The 18,664-nt window shown below is 36.1% G+C and overlaps 1 protein-coding gene across 7 annotated transcripts; it reads right to left on the bottom strand.

Annotated features, from left to right (window-relative positions):
* Positions 1 to 5,219: 5,219 nt before the first annotated feature.
* Positions 5,220 to 16,613, bottom strand: ZNF770 (zinc finger protein 770). Of its 7 annotated transcripts, XR_007377586.1 has the most exons (4): positions 16,192 to 16,613; positions 16,001 to 16,097; positions 11,827 to 11,939; positions 5,220 to 8,529 (listed from the first exon to the last, which is right to left on the bottom strand). XR_007377586.1 is itself a non-coding variant. In XM_048947825.1 (3 exons), exon 3 carries the CDS (start codon positions 11,805 to 11,807, stop codon positions 9,648 to 9,650), a length of 2,160 nt encoding a protein of 719 aa, XP_048803782.1. In that variant the 5' UTR covers positions 11,808 to 11,939; positions 16,001 to 16,097; positions 16,188 to 16,575; the 3' UTR covers positions 8,914 to 9,647. The 7 variants fall into 7 exon arrangements, 6 of the variants coding, with proteins under 6 accessions (XP_048803782.1, XP_048803783.1, XP_048803781.1 ...); XM_048947825.1 differs by lacking the exon at positions 5,220 to 8,529 and having other exon boundaries at positions 8,914 to 11,939; positions 16,188 to 16,575; XM_048947826.1 differs by lacking the exon at positions 5,220 to 8,529 and having other exon boundaries at positions 8,914 to 11,939; positions 15,949 to 16,097; positions 16,192 to 16,575.
* Between the last annotated feature and the right edge of the window lie 2,051 nt (positions 16,614 to 18,664).

Genomic DNA, 18,664 nt, shown 5'->3' with positions numbered 1-18,664 from the left:
AGAGGAATTGTGAGACCAGGCATGATACCCACAGTTCTATGTATGTACCCATCTGTAACTCTCACTCCTGCTCACAGCTGTGTTAACGCTCATCTTTTGAATATTATGCTCACTTTTCTCCAGAGTGGAGGCACTTCTATCACTTTCCACCCCAAACTGCTTTGTTGTTAAGGGAAAAATAATACCCTGTACCGCATCTTCCACAAAGCCTTCTGTGAAGTTACCCACCTTTCTGTACTCGCTGACTTAATGTATCTAGAACATCAAATATTCTTTCTTAAAAAAAAAAAAAAAAAAAAAAATCTGTGAGTTCACTTATGAAGAAGCCATGCGTTTGAGTAGATGCTTAAAATGATTTCAAAATGTTATGTATTTTTAGGCTGCATGTAGTCCTGGTCAATTGATAATCAGTGCTGCTTTGATGCTTACATAGCTCTTCTTGCTTTAGACCCTTACCCTTCCATATTATTGCAGCCAAAAAAAAACAAAAACAAACAAACAACAACAACAAAAAAAAAAAAACAAAAAAACCCACCTTCTTTATTTGTGAAGTATACAAGCCAATGTGATAAATAAGCTGTCTATTTATTTATTTATTATATCAATGATATTCTCCCAGATACAGCGTGGTTCAGGAAGTATCTAGTGATAATCAGCATGGATTCAGTTTATGTTCTATCTTGTATTTTAGATTTTTTGGATTCTACCTAGAGACACATAAATAATTAATTTGTAGTGCTGAAACTTCAAAAAACTCATCATCACAGAAGGAAATAATGGCACTATACACTTTGCCTATAAAAGAGAAGAAGGAACATAGTTACTGACATAATATTATATAGTGATTTAAAAGTGACTTAACAAGATTCAAGATAGCTGGGTACACTTAATTACTTACTGCATAAATGGTAGGGTTAAACAAACACACAGGAGGCCCTCCCATTGAGTCACCAGGTTCAGAGTGGACCCCCTTACTTCCTAACCTTCTTGAACCAGGGAGGTGAGGAGCCTAGGTGCATCCAGATCCACTCCTAGTCCCTAGACTTAGCCAACAGCTTGTGTCTAAGGGATTTTATGTACACAATCAATCAAAGATTTAATCTTAGCAAAATTGACAAAGCATATGATCACATATGATCTTAGTGAATCTATCAAAGCCTAAACCAAACTATTAGTCACTTACCAAGGATCTGTACTGGAAAGGTGTCTTGTCATCAACATGTAAGGGATCTCTGTGCAGGTGTAGCCTTGAGAGACATCCCCATTTAAGGAGGGTCCCATTATGCATTCAGCTACCACATAGGCAAACTCATGGGACTCTTGAGCTGCTCTCTATTTATGGGATGATTGACTCATAGTCATACTTTTTTTTTTTTTTTTTTTTTTTTTTTTTTTTTTTTTAAAAAAAAAAAAAAAAAGCACATGCTCAAATAGCCCTCAGCTGTTGAGCCAGGTGTCTGTTATCAGTTCATTCAGCCCACTCAGTTTGAGACAGATTTGTGGTTGTTACTCTGTTTTTATGAGTGCTGTCAGCATTGTTACTCATTGTTTGCTGTGCAAGGCAAGACCAGAGTAGGGAGTTGGGAGAAAGAAGAGGGGTAGGGGGGAGCACATCATGACATTCATCCCTAAATGTTTATAGTATTGCGTCTTTTAAAATTGTTATGCTAGGTTCTATAGTGAGATGTGACTTAATTCACAGGAAACTGCTGATGTTTTGATTCTTTAAAACAATTCAGTAGTTCGATGACAATTCTGTAATAAATTTGTGGGCTTGTATCTTAGCTATGAGGCTAATTTGGTATACGTATATTATTTAACCTCTAATTAGCAATTGAAGAACATTATAAAATTGCAAAGTGCTTTGAATTTCATATGTATTATGTAAGGAGTAAATATCATTCTTAATTCATTTTCAGTGGGAAAGAATCTCAGTAATATACACACATTATGTCATGTTTGAATTACAGCCTGTTTTTACTCTAAGTCATACTAATATACTAGTCTAGAGAGAATCCATGCCTGTGGAATTTTCCTAACTGGAAACATATAGGGGTAAGAATCCATGACCATCCTACTTGTGAAGATGCAGTATATATACGGGCTAGAATTTCTTCACCAGTTAAACGAGATGCAGCAGCTACATATTCTAGTCTAAAAGTTGTTTCAGTCTTTGTGAAACAAAGAGTTGTTACTCTTTCAAACAAATACAGGAATTAAACCCTTTAATCTTTTCTTTCGGTTCTTTGAAATAAAAAACTCTGCATGGAGGAATACAGATTATGTATGGGTAACACGTATCTACCAGTGGGAACGCTTTGTTCCAAAGCATATAATAAACATCAGCACTTCCCTCAGGTTGCAGTCATTACCCTTCAGAAAGGAGTTGGATTCGATGATCATTATGGGTCTCTTCCAACTCAGAATATTCTGTGATTCTCTGAAGACCAGAAACCTCCTGTGTCCCTTAGTTGTTGAAGTAATAGGAAAAAAATATATTCATTATATTTGCTTTCAGATATTAAAAAGTAAGTAAATCAGAAAAGCCTCTCAAAATAGATCACAGGAATCTTTCAGCTTCTAAGAAGTTGAGGCACAATATCGAGTTATTCATTTCATTAATCTTTCACAGTAGAGAATATTCACATAGACTGAATATTCAGTCTGTTCGTTATAATTTTAATTCAATCATATTATATTGCCTTTATAATTTTAAGTGTATTCTTGTAATCCAAGAGTTTGTCACTATGTTCATCACAGTAAATATGTGTACTTCCAAGTATGTGTACTTTCACAAAGTAAATATGGGTACTTTCAGAAATGATGCCTCAGTTTAGTAACAGATGCTTCTTAAAATATTTAGAATTCTAAAGTGCAAAGCAGCCGTCAGTAGCATTCTGATTTGTGTATAAATATTTATTTATCACACATTCTGGCCAATGTACTGCCCTTGATTTTTGTGCAAAACTTACAGTAACTTCAATGGAAAATCTGAGCTCACGACTAGAAAAAAAATATGGCAAATTCCGCAGCCCAGCTGCTTTTATATTCCAGAACAGTACGCAGTGCCTCTAATAAAGGAGATGGATAAGTATGGGAATTTATGTCACTTTTAGCTTTCTGTTGCTGGGCAAACAGCTCATATTAGAGCAGATTATGGGCTAGCACAATTCTCTTCAGATACTTTTACCTGGATTCCTATCAATTGGAACAGAATAGTGATATAGACATAAGCAACCAGTGGCCAGTACTTAATGTTTTAGAAATAGTTGCTAGAAATCCTGTGAGACTGGTATATGATAACATCTCTATGAGGAAGTGTCCCTCTTAAATCTGTAGTGCAGCTTAATCTCTTTAAATGTAGTTTCTAGCATTTCAAAAATGTCTTCTCATTTTTATCATTTTCTTATGGTTCTCTATGTGTCTCAGAAACCAGATACGAGTAACAGAAATGCTGCATCTAGTAGAAATTCCCTACTAGTGAAAAACAGGAAAAAAAAAAAAAAAAAAAAAAAAGGTAGACAACCCCCTTAGGAAGATTTGGACAACTGTGAAATATGAGATGAAAAAACTCTTAGTTATTACAGTATCATAAAAAGCATAAAAAGTCAACAAAATTGCAGATGGTCCTTTCAAAATATGACAGACTGCTTGTAACAAAGTTTCTACACCAATATCTAGAATTCTATTACTAGTTACTACTAAAGATGTTCAGGATATGCTTTTCTCCACAGCTGTGTATACTATCAAGCCTTTTATTTTGCTTTTTCCTGATTACTCAACTCTACGCTATTAATCATAAAAAAGTTCACTGTAGCATAGGATGGCATTTTGACTAGAGCAAAGAGTAAACAGTCTCTACAATACAGACTCAATATTTCTAACCAGTGAAGTTAATGTTACTGAGTGCATGTACTATATACATCCTCAGTAAACAACTCAGATCCTTTTTTTTCCTAGTAGTCTAATCAAAGAAGTTCTAAGACACCTTAGATTTAAAAATAATAACAATGAAAAAGAAATATATACATATGCCTTGATGTGTTTTCAGAAGCAATGCTATCAGTTCAGCATTGCAAGTGATATTCTGTCCAACCTACAAATCCTACGGCACCAACTCTTTTTTATGAAAAAAATTAATGAGAAATAAATCTGCTTGATGGAAGAACACAAGAACTTTATCACTGAAATGAGATTCTAAAAGCAAATTGTTTCGTTTCTGCTAGTACTAGCATGAAAAATGTTATGAAAAGTTGATCCTACTTGGAGAATCATTGGGAACATAGACCTTCAATCATATATCCTTTCTCACAATATAGAAAAAACATACTGCAGAGAAAACTGAAGCCTGTCTCATATGTAACATAACAGTTAATCAGTAGAGAACCACTGTAAGATGCTGAGAGCTATCTCCAGTTGTCGTTGAGTTTTCTGTAGGATATATTCCTAGAACTTTTCATCTTTGCCTGTATATTTTTTAGGTTTTTGGTAGACATTTTCAGTAACGCAACAGGATTTTAAGAAAGGATAAAATGAGAGTAAAACATAACACTGAAAACAGAAGCCATTTTGGTGTAATACTGAAAAATCAAATAATAATAACTCTTGCTGGAAAATACTGTAATATAAACAGCAATTTACATAACAAAAAAAATTGAGCTTATTGTCAAACAGATTATTCCTCTGCAAATTGCACTGGCATCAGACACACTGTAAAATGCCTGAGGAAATTCTTATGATGCTATTTTCAGTACCTAAGGACTGCTAATATTGAGACGTACAGGATAAAATACAATATAGGATTAGCTATGGCAAACAAAGCTGACAGGATACTACTTCAAAGTTGATCTCAATGTCATGAAAAAAAAATCCTAACATCAGTCTTAAAAACTATCCTCAAATTGACAGACACCTGAGGTGTATAGAAGGCTTAGCAGATTTTTACTCAGTTTAATAGGATTTCATTGTCACAAACTGGATCCTATTCAAAAATGAAATAAAAACTGAGGATATCAGCTGAGTTTCTGGAGCTCAGCAATGTTTTCAAACAAATACAAAGCATTAAAATGTATATTGTTTAAAGAAAGAAAAAAAAAAAACCACAGATAACACAAATTTGCACACCAAGAAAGTAGTGTTTCCCTTGAATTCAGTAGAAATTTAATTATTCCAATGCATTAGCAGTATACATGGGAGACAACATGGGTATAGACTTTTTTTTTTTCCCCCCACATTGGTGACCAAATAACATTCTGCATTCCTCACATTCTAGTGCCACATCAAGTGAAGCAGCCAGAGGCAAAGCTCAGTAGCCACCATTTCCATATGCTCTTAACTACCCTAATTACACAAACCACTTGCAGTGAAGGACACGCTCCACTGTTTACATCATAGCTGGTCATCTTCTTGTGTGCTCATGCAGTGCTTCTTATACCACTCCTTCAAGTGTGTGGCCCCAAACTCACCAGTTCCTCAGACCCATACATGGGCCCTCAGACTGCTTTCACATAACATTCTTGTCAAGACACACTTTCCCCCTACAAACTCTTGCAATGCAAAAGCTTCAATCACCTTCTGCATACCATATTCTTCATTACTCATGCATCTCATGTACAGCCCCAAAATTTATTTTCTTCATAGTCCGCCATAGCTAGACAATCAGAGAATTATGGAGCTTTTTGGGACATGTACACAAGGCACCATTCTGCATACCATGGAGGCACATATATGACAAACAACTCTGTGACTCTGAGGTCACTATGAGGTTTCACAGATCCATAAAAATTAGGATCAGTTATACTGAAAGAATTCCAGTGAAGAGGAAGAATTTTAGCTGCATATACAAATTTTATCAGGTACATACAAGAATAAAGTCATACATCAGCAGATCCCGGAAGAAGACAGGAATTCAGATAGTGAAGTGTACAAATGTAGAACAAATTTAAAAACTTGTGATGGTTTGTGGCAGAAAATGTTCACATTAGAACAACAGTTTTTGAACAAGGAAATGATCGATTCTACTTGTAATTTTGTTGATACAAGGGTGATTAACACATTAATGGACTTTGAAGATTCACTTTTTAAATGGATGCTAAAAAAGATGCTGTGTAAAGCTGCTTGACAGATTTATATGTAAAGGCACAATTAGAATGCTCAACCTGGAAAACATGTATATGTACATAGGTGTATAAGAGTGAAGTCACTTCTGTAATTTCCATTTTCCTTGTAACTGCCTCTCAGCCATCAGACCATAAAAGCTGGGCTATTAAGTTCAGACTTGCATTCAAAAAATCCACAAAACCTTGTGCTAGGAACATGAACCATGACCTCTTTAGTTATTTAGGACACCTAGACATTTGGAACATTATTACCGGGGGCCTTTAGAAAAACCAAATCTATAGCCTATTTGATAGAAGAGTCATCCAACTGTACGTTATTCAAGTGAGGTACTGTTGTCAGAAACCAACCAAAAAAACTAAGCATTAAACCCAGCATCACAATTCACATCACAATCACAAGCCTAAAAGTTTTATTACCTTCAATTAAGTTTCTTTTGTATCTGTTTCCCATTTGCCTCATGAACTTTTCTTGTTGGCTATAGGAATAACAGTGAGAGATCAAAGACAAGCAAAAACTTAATTGCTTAGTGAGAGGTAGCTAGAAAAATGAAAAAGAAGGTTCTTTTTTTTTCTAGATAATTTTTTTTCACTGTACATAAAGTTGTGACTTTCTAAGAGAATTGCAAGGATAGCATGACAACCACGTAAAATCATTAATGTTTTAAAATTAACCATAGCTGTTTTCCTAGACAGAAAATGGACTGTGATCAGGTAGTACTGCAGTTCCAATGAATTTAGTATTGCATACTTTATTTGCCTTAGAAAAAAATACCTTTCACCTTCTTCTGTTTATTTGTCCCTTCTTCTAAATCACATAGAACTTCCTCACAGCTGAATCCATGCATTTTATAAGCTCTCCTGAAAGAAGTCTGTTAGTATCATAGGGGGACCTTCCATTTTCCTTTTTACAGTATGCTTTAGTTTTGTGCATAATCTTAAAACAAACAAGACAAAAAAACCACTATGTTTCTATGGGGTTATTACTGCTATCTATCAACTCATTCCAACTAAATTAATTACTGGCAATGTTTATGCCACCAAATATACTTGAGATCAGTGGCTTGAACTTGCCTGGAAGCATGATGGAAAATGACTAATCTAATAATAAATGACATGAACTATTATTCCTAACACTTGGAAAAATTACTCTAGCTCAAATTCTCAAAAGAACTTGGGGAATTTTATTGACAATTTCAACCTTAGATTTTTTTTCCTGGACTTGCAGAAACCTTTTTACTTATGTCTAGCAGGTTAAAGCTATAATTCCCCTACAACTGTGAATTTATCCAGCACTAAACTTTTGATAAAAATAATAGAGCCAGATAAGCAAAATGACCATTATTGCCCTTCTAAAAATCGCATGGAGCCCACATATTACCTTAGATTCCCAATTAATCAGACATTAATACTCTTTTTTCTACTTATCCCTCAAATTTAGCTTTATGTATTCATCTTTCCCCCATTTCACTAAAATCAGTATTTTTGAAAACACTCGGTTTATTTTTCTCCAAATATTATGCTTAAAAATATATTTTTCAAATGACTGACTTCTTAAAAAAAAAAACAAACCAATTTCTCTCTTAAAATATTTAACTTTATTTATATAGCAAAAAATTCTGAAAGAAAACCTCTCTGTTCTAACATGCAAAGTGTTATATTCTAATATCTAGTCTAACTTCTCCGCATACTGAATGTTACATAGTTTCAACATTATTTTGTTTGCGCAAAAAGTATACAATAAAAGTGCAATATAAATAAAATAGTTTATTACAAATATTTTTAAGAGCTCTACAATACACTTTCAAAATATTTTATGAAGTATTCTCTTTCAATACAAAACAACTCACATGGGAAGAAAAACAATCTCGCTATGAAACCACAGTTATTCTTAAGATACTCAACTAGCCTGTCATATAAAAATCATAGTATTTCATTTGCTCTGAAAGTGGAGATACACACATTCAAAAATACGGTAAGAACTCTCTTCATCCTTCACTTCATTTATATCAAGTACTACAAAGGCTATTCCACAGCAAGACCTAGAGAAATAACTTCAAGACAAAAAAAAAAAAAAAAAAAAAAGTTTACCTACAGAACTTACAATTCTGTTAATTTAGATGTAGGATTAAAAACTTCAGGATTAAAATGTTCAGAAGTTGCATAACAAAGCAAAATGTACCAAAAGCTTAGGTTAGATGTTAGGAAGAAATTCTTTACATGGAAGGTGGTGAGGCACTGGAGCAGGTTGCCCAGAGAAGCTGTGGATGCCCCATCTCAGGTGTTCAAGGTCAGGTTGGATGGGAACATGGGCAGCCTGAGCTGGTAGATGGCATCTCTGCCCATGGCAGGGTGATGGAACTGGATGATCTTTAAGTCCCTTCCCACCTAAGTCTGTGATTCTACAATGATTCTTCAGAGGAAAAAAAAAAAAAAAAAAAAAAAAGAGAAACTTCATTTTTTTTTCCTTGATGATTACAGCTCCACTGCACTTACATTTTTTGTCAGACCCACATGAACAACAGATAAAGCTCTCTACTTACCAGAAGTATAACCACAGATTTTATTCACAAAACCAAAATTACTTAATTTGAGTGAAAAATTATTTTTAGTCTATTTAATGTAACAAGAACATGATTTCCCAACAAAACTACTTGCCTGGTTTATAACACCTAGGAGAACATTTTTTTATAATGGTGCAATATGCACAACAGAAGGAATAAATAACTGCACATGTATTATCCTTGATAATTTTTTTGCTTTCTTTGCTTGCAGAAAAATAATTCACTATTGCATGAAAAAAAAAAAAATACAAAAAAGGGATTCTGCAAGAAGTGCAAATAATGAAGTGTTAAAAGGGATTGATTAAAAACCCTGCTACTTTAGCACTACCTATTCATTTTACCACTAATAAGGGAAGGATGTAATTTCTCACCCATAGATCTCCAAGCACGTTACAAATATGGAGTTAGGTTATTTTTCCTCTATTAACTGTTTTATAATTCTAGTCAACAGTTTTTCCTCGTTAAATATTATTTTCCACTTTTTCAGCTTTTTTTTTTTTCCTGCATCTTGTTCATCCAAAATTAACTATTACTCTTTCTTGAATAAAACATGGACTAAATACAGCAAATGTGCACATTTTAATGCTTGCAATGTACAGAGAGCCAGAAGAAAGCAGCAGGACCATTTTTCCTGTATTCCACAAGTTGCCTTTACTTTTTGATCATTCTCATTGAACAGCTACAGAACACTGCGGATTGCCATGACACCATCAATACAGTAAAAATGTGTATTTAAAAATACATTTGTGAAGAAAACAAATGTGAAGTAGCTTTCTTATTGCTTTGTTTTGTTTTTACCATCTTCTCACGGTTACCAGATATTACAATCAAGCAGGCAGTTCTGAAAAGAGCAAATAAAGTCATTAGGTCATCTTCACAACGTAAAAAGATTATCCTGTTCAGTTGGTTGTTCAGTTTAACATAATCCTTTTAATAATCATGTAATCAAAAATATTAATGTATAACTTCAGGGGACAGTATCCAGGTTGAGAGAAAACAATGTTTCTGACTGTTGCTGACTGGAACTCAACTTTAACCTCTCCTTAAAGTGAGTAAGGTGATGTCTTTTCAAATGTGGAGACTGTCGGAAACTTTTACCACAAATTGAACATTCAAATGGCTTCTGTCCAGCATGCATGAAGTAATGTCTTTCAAGCTTAGAAAATGATTTAAATGTCTTAAAACAGAGACTGCACTGGTATAGTTTTCTTCTTTCAACACTTTCAGAAAAATCAGGCCAGTAACTACAACAGCTTTGCTCCGTTTCCATCAATTTACTACACAAATAAGGCTCTGTGTTTCTACTGCCAGTGTCAAGAACAAAGGCTTCTGACTCAATTTCAACTTTGATTTCAGCTGCTTGATTTGACTGAGTCAGCTCAAATTCTTGAAAGCCAGGTGCCTCTGAAGGTGCTTGAGAATAATCTGAATAACTCTCAGGCTGAGAAGACTCAAATTCAATGTGATCTTCCCGATGACTGAAGAATTTGTGCAGATTTTCAAATTCTACACGGCAAACAGGGCTTTTATAGTTATTTTCAGTATGGGTGAGCTGATGTCTTTTTAAGTGAGCTGACTGTCTAAATGTCTTCCCACAAACACTACAGCCAAAGGGCTTCTGTCCTGTGTGTATAAGGTAATGTCTTTGAAGTTTGGATGAAGATGGAAATATTTTTTCACATCTGTCACATTTACACACTTTGTGTCTGTTATGTATATTTTTAGGAGCTGAAAAAGCATAGTGAAATATTTCTGAATTTTCAAGGAAGCTATCACCTGATGAACCATAAAAAGCATCATCCCTATTACGCACTCCATTACTGATGCTTAACATGCTTTCACCAGTAAGCACACCTTCTAAATTAATTCCTACCTTGAGAGGTTCTAGATGCTCTTGCCAGTGTAATGGCACAGCAAACCTTCTTTTCATCCAATTGACAGCCTTGCACAGGTCAAGCTTGCTACAGAAGTCCTTGAAAGATTTAGTGGAAACATTTTTATCAGATTGCTGCTCTCTAACTGCAACCAGGTCAGGACTCCTACAGTGACCTGATTTCATTTTTTCTCTGCCAGTCAAAGAAAAATCTGATAGCTTTCCTCCAGTGTGCTTCAGCTTCATCTGGATCTTACTTTTCATGCTGACTGTGCGACTGCATGCTGTTGTGCAACTTGAGCTTTTCTCATCTCTTAGATAACATTTATGCAAATTTAGGACTTCCTCTGTGTCAAAACACTGCTCACACACTGGACACTGAAATGGTACGACATAAATCAAATAAACATCATGTGGGTCATTCTCCTGCAATTTGAATGTGTCAGCATTCTCAAAACTATCCATCTTTCCTTCTGACAGTTTCTGTAGTCTGAGATGTTTAGTTTTTCCTTTGTATATGATATTGGAGACAGCCTTATTTCTGGCATGGAGTTGTTTGTGCTTCATGAGTTTGCTCCGTATTTTAAATCCCTTCTGACAAAAGCAGCACTGAAAAGGCCTTTCTTCAGTATGCATGAGCTGATGGATTTTCAAATGTGTTGACTGTCTGAAAGATTTGCCACACGAAGAACACTTAAAAGGTTTCTGGCCAGTGTGAATTAGGAAGTGTCGTTCTAGCTTAGATCTCGATGGAAATGTCTTGTTACACAATTCACAAGGGTGAGTTTTCTTTCTCCTTCTTGTACCATGTAGACAATCTGCCTTCTGACACTGATGCAGCATCCACTTCTCTTCAGTTGTAAAAGACTTCCAGCACACAGAACATCGAAATATGCCACAAGTGACCCCATCCTGTTCAGAACTCACAGATTTTTCTTCTTGCTTGATACAATTCTGATAATTTTCATTATGAAGCTGCTGATGCTTCAACAAAGTAATTACATTTTTGAAGTTTCTATGACAAAAATTACACTCAAAAGGCAAATTATGGGTCAACTGATGCCTCTCCAGATGGACCAACTGCCTAAACGTTTTATAGCACACATGACATTCAAATGGCTTTTGACCAGTATGTATCAGATAATGTCTTGCCAATTTTGATGGAGTTTCAAACTGCTTATAGCAAATGTCACATATATATGGCTTTTTCTTGGGTATCCTGTTAGCTGTTACACAATGCTGAATTCTTAACATTGTTAAAAAGCAGTTATACCTTGCCTACTGTTAATTTCTTCAGGTGAGTATTTCAAGCGAAATCATCAATTGTGCACTAAAGCAGCAGGCTGTACAAGCTGTAAGTTTTCTTAACAGAGATACCACAGGACCCTAAAGTAAGAGAAAAAGAACAGTATTTTAGCCTATACTAATACAAGATTGTTTGCCCTCTTCCCTTTTCTTCCTCCTCCTCCCCCCCCCCATAGGACATCAAAAACATCCAGATAACAATATTTGTGATTTAGTTTAGTTTAAAATGCTTTCCTGATTACAGAGTATTCACTTGTTATTTTACATAATATTGAAATCTTTTCTACTTTTCAGAAGAAGCAAGTTTAAGTAACCAATGCTTTAAAACAGATATTATTTAATCTTGCCTGTTACTTTTAAATTATGTGTAGTTCAGCTACATTATACTATTTATTTACAAATAAAGAATATACTTTCCAAAACAAACAAACAAACAAACAACAACAACAACAACAAAACTTATTACAATAAATTTCTTCCCTAGAACAGGAATTCTAAATCCCACATATGGAATTCACAATGATAAAAAGAGGTACAAGCTAGGGATTCTTGGCCTTAGAACATCAAAAGTAAGGGAATGCAATGTTTGTAGGAAGTGAAAATAAACAATACATTGAAACAAAGCACAGAGTTACAATTTACATTTGTATGTTTTCTCAACTTCATACAGAACAAACAGTAATCATTTTTGCTCAGAATGGCACACACAAGAGCCAGCCACAAAGCACAGCAGAATGCAACTGTTAACTACCATCAGAACAAGGATGGAACACAGACTGTTTGCTATACCACAACCAAGCTAGCACATCTGAGTTGTGATACTTAACCATGCATATGCTCTTATGTCATTGTAAACATAAACATTATCTTAAATCATTGTAGTGAATGATTTAGAATAAATTGAAGTCATGAACCAGTCTGTTTTATTCTCCTGGAATTTTCAAGTCAGAGCACACTTCAGCAATATGCTGCGTCTCTGCTGAAGCACAATGACTTGAAAATAAGAAACTTCTCATGCTCTCAATTATTGGTATTCTTAATAAAATATTCATAGGAACATCTCAAGCAACTATTTAGCCCAAGCCCTCCATTCATATCAGAGACAACTTCCAAAGAGATTTAAAGCACTTCCACTTTGCACCAAGCTCTCCTTGTGCTCAGCTGAACCTCTCTTTACTACGAAGTTAGTTCCTTTGTCCTTCATTCAGTGAACATGGAAAACAAAAGTTGTTTCCTGATACTACTCTGTGTATTATTTTTTGGGGGGTAATAGAAAAGTCCTTCCCTCCCCTCCAAAAAAAAAAAAAAAAAAAAAAAAAAAAAAAAAAGAACTGATAGGTGTTTTTAGTCATCACTGGACTACCTCTTCAATTAACTGTTAAATTGCAGCATCTGAGACAGTAGAAGGTAGAAGTACTCCAGACCACAAAAGTAAGAATAACAGCATGAAAATACTTCTGCAGAATTATTTATATCCCCTTATATAAATGGGGAAAGGATGTAAGGAACAAACTTCAAAACAACAGCTTAAGAAGGCATGTAATGACTTTATGGTATACATTTTCACCAACTATAATTCGTGGTATTTTGACACTATAAATGATACTACTCACAAGTTGTTTATTCTTTCTTACATGCCACCAGAACTAATTTATTCAATGTTTCTAAAGCTTTTACAAGTTTCAGCGTTTCTAAAGCTCTGCCTCCTCCCAAGGAGACAATGTCCTTCATTTTTAAGAATTCAGAAATACCTGAAAAGTTCATTTAAAGTAGTTCCAAAGAATAAAAGCCTTCTGCAATGTAAAGCAAATTAAGATGAAATTTTAAACATATGCACAATAAAATACTTGATAAACCAAGGTTTTTCTTATGTTCAACAGAAAGAAACCTGTTCATCTTGTAAGATCTTTCCATCTCTCATAGGCAGGCATCATACTTAATGAAATAATGTTTGCATGTGTGCCTTAGATGCAGGTGTTATTGTACCAAGGAGTTATCTAGTCTTGGTTGTTCAAGATAAGGCTTAACACTATGGAGCAAACGAAAAAGTCAACTTTTCCTTTCCTATTTGCTTCCTATATAATTTTAACAGCTACTCAGTTTCAGACTTTTGAAGATGCAAAACAATGCTCTTAGGAGACTCCCTTTTCCTCCTACTTGTCACATCAGATGAATGCAAAGAGTTTAGAGTAAATGTCTGACACCAAATGCTTTCTAGTTTGTGCTTCAGTGAATGCAGAGACAGGTAGGCTGAGAAAAGTAGCATGCTTCTCAGCTGTGCTGGAACTTCCTGTACAGCTATGGTTCAAGGCAGCCTCCATTAGAATTGAAGGAAAGCCTCCTGAGAAAGAACTGTAAAGACTGACAAATTTTAGCTAACATGCTGTCATACAGATCTAATTTACACATGAGGAAAGGACTCAAACAGTACAGTGACATGCAAAGAAAAAAGTCAAAGCGAAAGACAGCTGTGGCATATTACACAAGGGATTTTGTATTTAGCTTATAAATGTATTAAAGATTCTATCTGATGAATGAGGAAAGTGTTCTGTAGTAAAAGGTGTCAAAAGCAGAGTAGAGCTGGTCATTTGCCACTGAAAAGCTTTAGGCTCAAATGAGGCAGTGCAGAAGGAGAAAAATGATAAGAGCAGCTTTGTGTGGCCAAAATACATTTTCAAGTTGTATTTACTAAGGGTAGATTTCTCCATATCAATTTCATCATGAACTGTGCCTTCCAAATCTAAATAATAAACACATTGCTGCTAAAGATCAAAGAACAAAAGACTAGTTTGGAATATTCTTTTCTGCAAGCCCTGGAAATACACAGGCTTGTCCTAATTAGAAGTAGTACTTCCCTATGCAATACAAATTTAGTTTACAGATTTCATTTGTAGACTAGGCCCAGTTAATATTAAATTGGCACTACTTTTCATCTTGGCTGCAAGGTCATGCAGAAAAATAAAATAAAGATGCAAGCCATTGAAGGTCCACAGAGTACTCTCCTATGTCTAAATATTATTTAAATACATATTATTATTTATTTTTCAGATGACAGCAAGCTGATAATCAGAGGTCTAAAGGGAAAAAAAGCCCAAAAAACTGGACTCACACTTCAGTAACAAGAAAGACAAGATTTTCTGGAAAACGAACACCTTACTAGGCAACAGTTACACAGATGAGACCTGGGGGCAGTTAGAACAGACGCTGAATATGCCAACACTATACTGTTATGCCAGGATATATAAACAGAAACAGAACTTGAATGGCACATGAATCTCCCATGCTACTGCTTAGAATTCAACAACTGGAATACTCTATCCCGTTTTGAACAACGCCCTTCAAATTTAATCAAGTATATGAACTTAATGGAATGAGACAAGATGAGAGGATCAATAAAGATCAGAGCTTATATGCATAATATATTGAAAAATATTAAAATAATTGGGAATGTATGTTTTAAAGGAGAGAAGACATGATTAAAAAAAAAAGCAAGACAAACATGCTAAAAAAAAAGTCTGCTGAAAAGAAAAATTGTTCCTCAAGCCATATAAAGCTGTGACTACAAATGGATTCAAATTACAGGAGAGGATTCAAGTACATTTTCCTTACAGTTATACAGTCTTTCTCAATAACTAAGTTGTTGAAGGTAGAACAGTCTCCCAACACACCAGTAACGTCTTCAAAAAGAAGCTGCACAAAGGCATCTCAGATTCCCTCACTCTGGTTTGATGCATGGGAATAAACACAAAACGAATGTTCTAGCCTGTTTTCCTATGACTCATTAATTCAGCTCTCAAAACTTAAGAGCTGAAAATTCAGTGAATTCAGAAATTTCCAAATTTGCCACTAACAGATTATTATGCCTTGTTAGTTTATCCTCAGGCCTCAAGAAACACGAATATATATACTTCTCCAGATAGGTGCAAAAAGAGTAATGCCAATAAACACATTAAGCAAGATAAAGTGTTTCTTGTATCATTACCTGCAAAACAGACAATTGAAAATCTAGCTGCTTATCTATGAAACACAGGATCAAAAAGAAGCACAACTCCGCCTACATTAACAAACACATTCCATCTGTTTTCCTCACCTGTCCTTCCTCGGGGACAAGGTTGGTATGCTGCACTAAGGGAAAAGCTTACCAGAAACGTGATCTTTAACAGAGAAATCAGCATCAAGCTCCTCGAGGCTAGTGCATCTCATCTGCCTCTGTTTTCCATCTATTTTTTAAAGCATTATCTGAAACAAAAGCACGTAGATGAGGAGTAGCAGCACTAGTTTAACCACACAACGAAGTTTTGCTGAAGAGACTGGTGACCTGGAACTGACCTACCCCAAACGTTGCTACAATTTCGCTCCTTCCTTTAAACAAATCCTCTTAAAAACAGTTAAAGCAACTAACGAAGCGGCTCCAACAGACGGTAGATCGGCACACAACCGCCGGCAGCTTCTCCACATCGGCAAGCGGGGTCCCTGCAGGGCCGCGGCGGCCCGGCTCAGCGCTATCCGCGGCCGCCCGAGCGGGCATCGCCCGAGCCCAGCACCGGCAGTGCCCGGGGGCTGCGCCGCGCCGCATCGCGCCGTGCTGCCGGTAGCGGGCGAGGGCAGATGGGGAAAAGCCGAAAAAACCTTACAGAAACATCCACCACAAGCACATCACCTCCAGCCCACTCGTGGCTGCCGTCGCGTAAACACTTCCGCCCGGATGGCGCTCGGACGCCGGGAAGCCCGGAAACGTGGGCAGGAGCTTTAAGTTCCCATGCTCGATGCGGTCTCGCCGCCTGCTGCGGACACCGGGGAGCGTGGGTACCTCAGTTCGCGAGGGTACCCTCATCCTGCGTCTGAAACCTTCGCTGATGTGACACCTCTGATGGGTTGGAACTAAATCTCCAAGGTCCCTTTCTGACTGAAACCATTCTATGATTCTCTGGAATTACACTGTCACACAACCAAGTGGACAAACATGCCAAAGCTTGTAGCCCAGGAGGTTGGGAAGTAACGCTGTCTAAAAAGATCTCCAATAGCTTGTGCACACACCAGTAATAATTTTTTTTTTTTTCAGAGCCTCTCTTCTGCAAGAGAGGGGCCATGGAAATAGAGTAGCTCTTGGGCGGAAGAAGGTGGCTGGAAATGCCAGGGACAATGGCAGGGCCATCAGCTGCTGCCTGGCTGTGGCTGTCCTCAGGTCTTCCAGGCAAAGGCCAAAAATTGCCAGAAAAAGGCAAAAACTCTATTTCAGAAAGGAACATGCAGATGGTGTAGCAGAGGATAAGAGATTTGCCACAAAAGTCTGTTAATAATTAATAGAATGCAAGGATATGGATGAGGCTGATGGTGTGCTCAGACTGCTGATTATTATGCTGATGGGCACTGTTCTGCTCTACTTCCCTCTATCTGCCTGCTTTCTCCATCCTTCTGCCTAAACTGCATGTAACCTCTTTGGGACAGACATTCCAAATTACAGACACATATTTACCTTCATAGCAAATATGGGTGGGAGCCACATCTCCACTTATGTTGTTCCCACATATGTAGCGCCAAGGGTGACTGCACAACATCTCTTTGCAAAAGAGAGAATGGACGTTTTTGTACAGTGCATAGCATAAGAGGGTCCTGGGCTATGGCAGAGTTTTAAAATAATGGAATAATGATAAAAGGGCATCCAGAATGGTTCTGATACGGCGTGACAAAAGGTTCCACACGTTGAGCATTTGTCTTTGCAGGATTCAAGAAATAACTGGATATTTATCTAGAAAGCAGCAATATCCAGCAGATAAATAAGTAAAAAATCAAGTAAATGAGGCAGATTGGAAATGAAATAAAGATTCATGTTTCAGAACAAAAAATAAAATAAAAATAAAAATAAAAATAAAAATAAAAAATAAAAATCCACTCAGACTAATGGCATTGTGAAGAGTCTTTCCATCTGGACCAGTGACTTCACATGTGATTTTCAGTTTCTTTAGCCAAACTGTAGGTAAAAGAATACAAGGTGTTGGAAATGTAATCTAGTAGAGACAGACCATTTATCTTACGTGCTGTGACATTTCAGTCCTAGTAATATTTACTCTTCTCAAGTTTAACAACCAGAGGACTTCTCCCTTCTCCAGTGTGGTAAAGGCATGGTCAACAAAAGCAAATACCAGACAAGCTTGTATCCATGGAGGGTCATGGCCCCTAGCACTGACTTTTTTGTGAACAGCAGCCATGTATTTCTTTTCCCAGTCTCAGAATTGGGCTGTATACAAAACCTATGTATATGCATAAATATTTGTCAATGAAAATAACACCATTCAGACCTTGGAGCATACAGCTTAAATAGTACAAACTACTGCAGTATACTGCCATATGAGTAAATGATATTAAAACACAGAATTTGATTATTATTCCTTTTTGGGTAGAAGACACGCCTAATCACCTCTACCTCACTGTTGCTGAAAACAGATGTCTTGTTGCTAAAAAATATATAATAATAATACTAGTTGGCTACTCATGGATTCTATATACAGTAATGAAAAAGAAGATGACAGCATTTACAGGCTTAAGCATAAGGTACTTTTGCAGGCTCCAGTGTTTGATAAATAAATAAAGCAGGGACATACTGAAGTAGTCTGTGTGATTGCTATCTAATTTGGCATTTGAGAATTTAAGTTAATTCTGACTCTGGTGATAACTATAGTGTCACATGAAAGATTTTTCTATTACTCTTTTATTTTTCCAAGGAAAATATAAAATAAAAAAATTAAAACTTTATAAACTGGAAAAACTGGACAATACTATAGTTTTGCTATCTAGAACTGAATTTG

The sequence above is a fragment of the Lagopus muta genome, chromosome 6 (assembly GCF_023343835.1).
Source record: "Lagopus muta isolate bLagMut1 chromosome 6, bLagMut1 primary, whole genome shotgun sequence".
NCBI lineage: Eukaryota > Metazoa > Chordata > Aves > Galliformes > Phasianidae > Lagopus > Lagopus muta.
This window is presented reverse-complemented; position numbering and strand designations above follow the sequence as displayed.